The following is an 8,024-nucleotide window of genomic DNA, read 5'->3' as shown; positions in this document are numbered from 1 at the left end:
TAGGTACAGGGTCTCATTTTGCAGCTCAGTGATCCTCTTCTTTTCATCCTCCTCAGTGCTGGGATTACAGATGTGCGCCCCACGCCTAGACTCCTCACCCAGCGTGTCCTGGGGGTGGGGCCAGTGCAGCATGTGATACTGGGGATTGAACTGTGGTACCTGCACTTGCCTAACCAGATGCTTAGTCTGCTGAACTACCTTGCCAAACCTTGTTTTTAGTAACTTTATTGAGATATAATTCACACTAATATAGATCAATGATGGGAAACCTTTTATAGCTTTAAAAAATATAGCCCACTGCCACACACATGCCATAGGTTCACCTCCACTGGTATATATGTATTAATCTCTTTCACTTTTTTTTTTTTAACAGTTTTTAACTAAACCAAATGGTCTTTTATTTTTTTCCATAATCCTATTGAGAAACAAATAGCAATGAGACAGTTTCAAACCAAATTGCTAGGACAGTTTCAATAATTAACACATTGCATACATTCTTCCTAGTGGTTAATTGCTGTACAAGATGTGAACATGATATCCTATTTACAAAAACTATTAGAACAAATCCCTCCATTAAGAGAATGTAACTATATATCTATCTTAAACATTTTGAATACACACACAGATACAAAATGGACATTCATCTGTATCCCCTTGTTTAAGTTCCGTTATTTGAATATTATAGGTGTGTTAACTCAGCAAAATATTCTGAAAGAGTCCAATAGTCCATAATAGTATTGGGTCTTCCGCTTCACTGGCAATGTCAGAAATTGTTGACCAGGGTCCCCTACAGCTCAACAGCATGACTTTACTTCTTATACTTCGTTTTTATACTTTTCTGCTGGATGGTGAAGACCGAGATAAAGCAGGACCTATGCAACAAGAGTTGTAGCCTTTGGGTCTGATAAGGTCAGTGAAATCCCCTCAGGATTTATCCTGAGATCCTGTACCTCCGATTGTAGAACCTTGTTAGTGTCAGCCATGTGGATGAGTCACGGCCATTGCTTGGCCAATGTGCTCTCTGTGAAAGCCTGAGAGAATGTTTTCTTTCCATGTGACTCTCCTTAGGCACACTTTACATCATCGATCACTTTCCTCTTTGGCCCCGTAATCTCTTTGATCAGAAAATTTGGGACACTACCGAGTTACATGACGTTACAGTACAAGTTCTCATATGTCCTGAGTCTTAATTGACCTTGGAAGGCTACGGCCAAAATGTTGGCTTCCTTTCACTTTCTTTTTTTTTTGCGGAACCGGGGATTGAACTCAGATCCTTGCGTTTGCCGGTCAAGCACTTATCCTACTGAGCCATCTCCCCGGACCCATCCTTTCACTTTCTATGTGTGTGATTACCTATGGTCAGTGGCCTAAAGTATCTTTGTTTGGCATTTCGTGTATGTGTGTTACTGAAGATTGAATCCAGGGCTTTCACATTGAGTTACGTCTTCAGCTCTTTCGTATATTTTCATTTTGAGACATGATTTCACTAAACTGCTCAGGCAGAGCTCAAACTTGGGATCTTATTTCTCCTTCCAGAGTGCCGATTACAGGTGTGTACCAGGAAATCCAGGTTGTTTTGACTTTTTCAAGAGAGACCCCAGCTTTTAATTATTAAATATTTATTTTATTAATTTTTACATGGCTAATTTATAAAGTAAACATTATTTAAGGTATGTATGTATATATGTATGTATGTATAGAAAAAATAGTACATATTATCCCTGTGCTAGTCTTCAGCACTACTTGCTATTTCAGGCACTCATCAGAGTTCTTACTTACCATGTATCCCCCACGGATAAGGTAAAAAGGAGAAACTAATGTAATTCAGCTATGTTAACTGTACAACCGAATGTTTTTTAGTATATCCTCAGAGTTATGAAACCATTACCACAATCACATTTTGAACATTTTCCTCACGCTGAAGAGAAGCCCTGTACTCTTTATTCTAATCTTCCCTTTACCTCCAGCCCTAGGCCACCACTAATGTAATTTGCCTGTAATGGACATTTCATGCTAATATAATCAAATAATATGTGATTTATATAAGTGGTTCATTTAGCACATGTTACTTCTTGCCAAATAATATTCCATTGTATTTTTACCACATTTCATCTATCCATTAGTCGATGGACACTGGACACTTTTTTGTTTGCTATTATCAATGATGCTTGCTACATACATTTACACAAGTCTTTATGTGGCTATAGTGACATAGGTTTCATGCTTATTGAGTGTATATGTACCTAGGAGTAGATTTACTGAGCACCACAGTAATTCGGTTTTTACTCTTGTGGAGGAACCACCAGCCATTGTCCTAAGAAATTGCAGCATGTTATATTCTGACCAGCAGGATGAGAACCTATGAGATCTAGTAAAACTACAGGTCTACTCATAAGAGTGCAGGTAAAACAGAAATGCCACTTTCATATAGCTCTATTGTTTTTCACTTTTTGTACTATTGTCATGCATAGAATATTTATATATTATAGACCCAGCGATACATATGTTGAGACAGGGCTTTCATGCTTTGCAGTTTAGGCTGGTCTCAAATTCAATACATAGCAAGGCTAGTCTCGGACTTGGGGCAATCCTCCCTCAGCCTCCTGAGTGCTGGGATTTCAGGCATGTGCCACTAAGTCTTACAGAAAAGAAAGGATAGCAAGTACATATTTATAGCATTGCTTTTACTAATTTCTTGTTTTCTAATTCTCTTCGTGTGTTCCTTTAACTTCAAATTACTATTTGTTATCATTTCCTTCCTCCAGGAATGACTCCACTCATTCACTTTCTATGTGTTGTTAATAGCAAGTATGTTACATATGCTATAGACCCCAGATATAATTGCACAATATTTTTTTACACTCACTCTGCAAATCAGTTAAAGAGAATAAATGAGCACATCTTCTAATGTTTTATAATTACCATAACCATCTGGGGGCTTGCACTTCCCAGAAGATAACATCATGTAAGAGCTGGGGAAGAATGAGTCCTATTTACAGCTGCTTCCTTCTGAAGTAGCCACCACTCTGAAAAAAGATGGTTGGTAATTTATTCTTTTTATTTTTTTAAACAAGTTTTACTTGCTTTTCTTAAATGCTCTGGTTCCTATAAGCCCTTGGGATAATTTAATGAGATTTTGAAGACATAATTTTGCCAGTTAGGCTTGTTTCACTGCAGAGCAGCCCTCCAGAGCTCCTAACACTACAGGATCCATTCTAGAATAAGTCACAATCATGGAGTTCTTACAAAGTACTTTTGCATGTAAAATTTAATTTTATGAGAGAGGAAGGACTTCTAGTCCTCAAGATGAGGATATAAGATGTTAACGAAGTTGGTTAAGGTTATAAAGTTTATCAGTCATGCGTTATGCATTCATTTAGAAATAGCTGCCCACTTCCTTTTAAGCATTAGATTAAAAAATGCTGAGTTTACTATTTAGACAGGAAATTCCTTGCCCCCAAAGAGGCAGTAAAAACAGGTAAAACACGAGAATAAAATGTATGGTCTCTCTCTGTTTCTGTCTCTGTGTCTCTTAACAAGAACTTGCTTTGTAGTATAGACTGTCCTTGAACTTATGTGCAGCCAAGGCTGACCTTGAATTTGTGGTAATCCTCCTGCCTCAACCGCCTGAGTGCTAGGATTACAGGCATGTGCATGTGCCACCACACCTGGGTTGGTTTTTTTTAAATTAACACATAATGGTATATGTGTAGGGTGTTTTGATACATTTATACAGTGTATGAGAAAAATGGGGTGATTAACATTTCCCTTTCCTTAAATATTTGTATTGGATTGCTTCAGATTGTAGTACTTTATAAAATATAAACTATAGTAACCTTGTCTTACAGATTAAAAATTACTTCTGCTAGATAAAACACATGGTATTTTAGAAAATAAAGAGTATCTACCTGGTCCTGTATTAAGTAAGAATTAGAATCTAAGCATTTTGTTTCCTAATTCTATTTTTCTTATGGTTTTAACTGAATGAAGAGGCACACTGCAGAGATAAAGACTGAAACCAGATTTCTAGGTGGTTGCACTGCAGTCCAGTTATTTTATGGGTAAATTGATCTCTCTGTGCTTCTGTCTCAACTGAACAGGGTAGGCACACCTGTAACTCCTGCTACTTGCGAGGCCAAGTAGGTAAAAGACGGGTGTAGCTCAGTGGTGCGGCAGTTTTTTAGCATAAGTTACTGGGTTTGCTCTCCCCTTATCCCCATACAGATCAAGGTTCTGTCCCTTAGATTATAAGATGAAAAGATGGCTATGAGTGACATGCCTTGAACTGTACCTATATAGTTCTGACAAACGATTACTAACTGGACTGTATTAGTGAGAATAGTTAAATAATAAATTTCCTCAGGAATATACTGTCAACTTTCTCTAAAGTGTTAACTGATTAACATCCAAAAGATAAAACTGACTTCTCAGGATACATTGCTGAACAGTTTGCAGTTAGTTAAATGTGGATGTAGTGTTAATTAAGAAGTCCCTCTTGGGGCTGGTGAGATAGCTCAGAGGCCTCAAGCACCTGCTTAGGCAAGGGACCTCGATTCAATCTCCAGCACCACATGCCATGCTAGCTCTGCCCCCAGGGTGGGCTGAGCTGGCCACAAAAAAAAAAGCTGCCTACTGGATAATCACTCTTCGAGGTTATCTTGCCATAGTAACTTTAAAGTATGATTTTATTGTTAGTATATATTGAATTAAAGGTAATAGAAAACACATCTCACATTTTTTTCTCTTGATGGGAAAGAATCTAAATCTATGAAATTATTTTAAGATGCTAGTAAAGAATCAAGTTTTGGGGCTGGCAGGGTAGCTAAGAGGACTAAATGCCTGCTTAGGCAAGCACAGGGACTGGGATTTGACCCCCCCCCCCCCACATGCTGCTGAGCCAGCCACTGAAACCAGGCGTGGTGGCAGCTTCCTTAAATCCCAGAACTGAGGAGGCTGAAAACAGGAAGATCACTACTAGTCTGAGCTGGATAGTGAGACCCTGCACCAAATACATTAAAAAAAAAAAAAAAAAAAAATCAAGTTTTGGGATGAGACAGCTCTGGTAGACTGCTTAGACAGATACAAAGCACACATGTTCCATGTGCTCATACACACACGCACAAACAAAATTTATATTTAATACTTAGGTTTCTCTGGGTTAACCACTGAAATATTTACTGTTATACTTCAAAAATCATTACTGTACCAGACACAGACCTGCTGGCACATGCTTGTAATCCCAGCACTCAGGAGGCTGAGACAGAAATATCAAGTTTGAGGCCAGCCTGGGATGTATAATGATTTTTAAGGTCAGCCTGAACTACATAGTAAGATCTTGTCTCAAAAAAGCAAACAAAAGACTGGTTTTATACTATGCTCAATCAGTTCAAAGTTACAGAAAAACCAAGGCTCAAACCTTCATTAGTGCTTGATAGATCTACGGCAGCTAAAACTTGAATATGCTTCGTAACACGGCTCTATGCTCAATAGGACCATAATCAGCTTCAAGCAAGTTTTCCTATCCCTACCTACCCATACCTGTCTAACATGCTACTTTCCCTAGAACTGACTCTGAGTGCTCTGTACACATTTTTTTTTTTTTTCGATGCAAGGGGTCAACCCAAGCTAAGCCTTGTAAAAATACTAGGCAAGCTCCTACAACTGTGCCATCACCATCAGCCCTAGCCTCTACATTTTTCTTATTTATATTTTCCTCCCTCCGTACCATATTCCTGTGACAGAACAGAAGAAAACTTGCAAACTAGGTTTTTTATGGAAAACTGTTATCTTATTAATGGAAGCATTTAACGCCAAACTTTTGCAAACTCAGAATTTTTATAAGTTTATGACATTTTATTATAACACTAGTTTAAATGCACTTCTCTAGAACTATTCTGATATATATTGTTTTCTAGAACTATTCTTTGAGATTGAATCATCTCTAACATATGACTTTCCCATTGACTTTGAAGCTAAACAGAATTACCAATAACTTAACTTAGATGAATGGACTAACAAAATCACTCAGATGATGATTAGAGGAGTTAATCTCCATCACATTTTATTGTTTCTGATACAGCAGTCAGAATCTTCAAAAAACAAGGGCAGAACTAGAAGTACAATCAAAGCTTCTGCATCTTTAGCCTTTTAGTCCTAAAACTGAGTTAAGCAAGGCAAAGCAACTTTCCTCCAAACTAAATAGGTCTCCAGTATTCCACCTCGCTGAGCTTTCAAACACCAAGTGCTTAGGACTTAATACAGTATTAATTATGCCTGAAGAGCTTAATACCCATCCAGGTCCAGAGGTGGAAGAACACATACACTGTTATGGTGATGGGCAAGAGCAGACTGTAAAAGCAAAGGCTGGCTGTACTTGTGCAGCCCTGTGGGAAGTCTTCCTCCACAGAGGCTGAGTAGAACAGTCCTGCTAAGGAGATCAGTGGAATAAGCACAGTCAGAGTAGGCAGAGACAGAAACATTCTTCTTCCTCACTCACAAACTGCTGCGGCCCTGTTTTAAAGTATATATAAGAAGAAAATGTAGCAGTGTTGTTTTAAAACGTTGATTCAGTGCTGCTCTGTTTCTTCTTGCTTCTTCTGTTGATGTGCTGCTCTAGCTGTTTGTGGTATCATGTTAGGAATCCCATCAATGATTGGATAAGCTATCCCCAGCTCTTCATTGATCAGTTCATTTGTGGATGCTTCATATCTGGGGGCGAGGAGAGAACAAAGAATTGTGAAAACCAAAACACTTGCAAGAACTTGATGGTCAATATAAAATATCATTTATCTAATTCTTCAAATAAGGCTAATTCCAGAACAGTCAATTCTAAAAGCAGTAATGGCCAATTCAACCATTTCTCTTAGGGGTTTATCCTGTAATTGTTCCCATTAGCATCATTACCTCTCAAATTATCTTTTTCACTTTATTCAAGTTATACCTAATTCTTTTCATATCAATCAGATCTCCCTTTTATCCAAATATATCTTGTTTGTTTGTTTTTGTATTTTAGGAAAGGGTCTCCAGGGTGTTCAGGGTCTCACTACTAGATTGGACTCATAGTAACCTGGCTGTTTACAGCCTTTGGAGAGCTGGGATTACAGGCGCGAGCCACCACGCCCAGTCTCAAATATACCTTCATCATTATACTCAATCCCCAAATCATCCCAACTGATTTACTGTTGGAACAAAAACTAGTAATTCAACTTCTTCCTTTCACAAGAAAATTGAACTCATGCATTACCAATGAAAAATCAAAATATACAAACTAAAAGTTTGAGAAAGATGAGGACAGAAATGAAGGAACATGGAAATGAAGGGAGAGCACAGTTGAGCTAGTTATGCAACTGCTACATGGTAAATCAAATGGTAATTTCACTACTTAAGAAAACGAGGGAAAACTAGAAAAAGTAACTTTATACTATAAAAAATGCTAGCTACTTATCACCCAAAGATTACCACTGATAACATTTTGGTGTCATCTGGGATACTGGAGTCATTATTCAGTTTAGCTTGGAACCGTAGAGCAGCAGAACTAGGTTAAGTGTTGTCGAGGTGTTCGCAAACCCCAACGAACGCTCGCCCGTCAGGATCCAAGTCCCACCCGGCACTAGGAGACTCTGGACGCTACTATTTTTCATCATCTTGGCTTACAACCTTGCGTGCTTTAGATTTGTCCTTAACCACCGCGGCTCCTAAACTTGGTTGCATAAAGCAATGAGAGTGATTCTGAACAAGGTACAACTGTTCATGGCAAACCCACAAGCGCCCGCAGCCCGCGACCGCGCGCCCGAGCGACCGCCACGAGAGGTCGCGCGGCCACCCCGCGCCGGGCCTCACCGGAGCGGCTTCTTGGAGAGCGGGCACACCAGGAACTCCAGCAGCGCGGGGTCGAAGGCGCGGGGCGGCTGCTCTGCCCCCTCGCTTGCCCCCGCCACGAACCGCGAGCCAGCCGCGCGGAGGGCCCGGGGCACCACCGCCCACCGAGGCGCGCGCGTCCCCGACACGACCCTCCGGCCCAGCCG

At 39.7% G+C, this 8,024-nt stretch overlaps 2 protein-coding genes across 2 annotated transcripts in view; both read right to left on the bottom strand.

Annotated features, from left to right (window-relative positions):
- Nucleotides 1-5,307: 5,307 nt before the first annotated feature.
- Pigy (phosphatidylinositol glycan anchor biosynthesis class Y) lies at nucleotides 5,308-6,531 on the bottom strand. Its single transcript, XM_023706824.1, has one exon. The coding sequence runs from the start codon at nucleotides 6,477-6,479 to the stop codon at nucleotides 6,264-6,266; it is 216 nt and encodes a 71-aa protein (XP_023562592.1). The 5' UTR covers nucleotides 6,480-6,531; the 3' UTR covers nucleotides 5,308-6,263.
- Nucleotides 6,532-6,551: 20 nt separating this feature from the next.
- Pyurf (PIGY upstream reading frame) overlaps nucleotides 6,552-8,024 on the bottom strand; it is a 2,763-nt gene continuing 1,290 nt past the window's right edge. Inside the window, exons 3-4 of the mRNA XM_023706838.1 lie at nucleotides 7,840-8,024; nucleotides 6,552-6,708 (exon numbers count right to left, since the gene is read on the bottom strand). Coding sequence (XP_023562606.1) covers nucleotides 6,567-6,708; nucleotides 7,840-8,024 — 327 coding nt within the window. The 3' untranslated portion in view covers nucleotides 6,552-6,566. The remainder of the gene's footprint in view (nucleotides 6,709-7,839) is intronic.

The sequence above is a fragment of the Octodon degus genome, unplaced genomic scaffold, assembly GCF_000260255.1.
Source record: "Octodon degus isolate 3935 unplaced genomic scaffold, OctDeg1.0 scaffold00272, whole genome shotgun sequence".
In the NCBI taxonomy this organism is placed as follows: Eukaryota; Metazoa; Chordata; class Mammalia; order Rodentia; family Octodontidae; genus Octodon; species Octodon degus.
The sequence above is the reverse complement of the archived record's forward strand: the minus strand, read 5'-3'. Positions and strand labels throughout refer to the sequence as shown.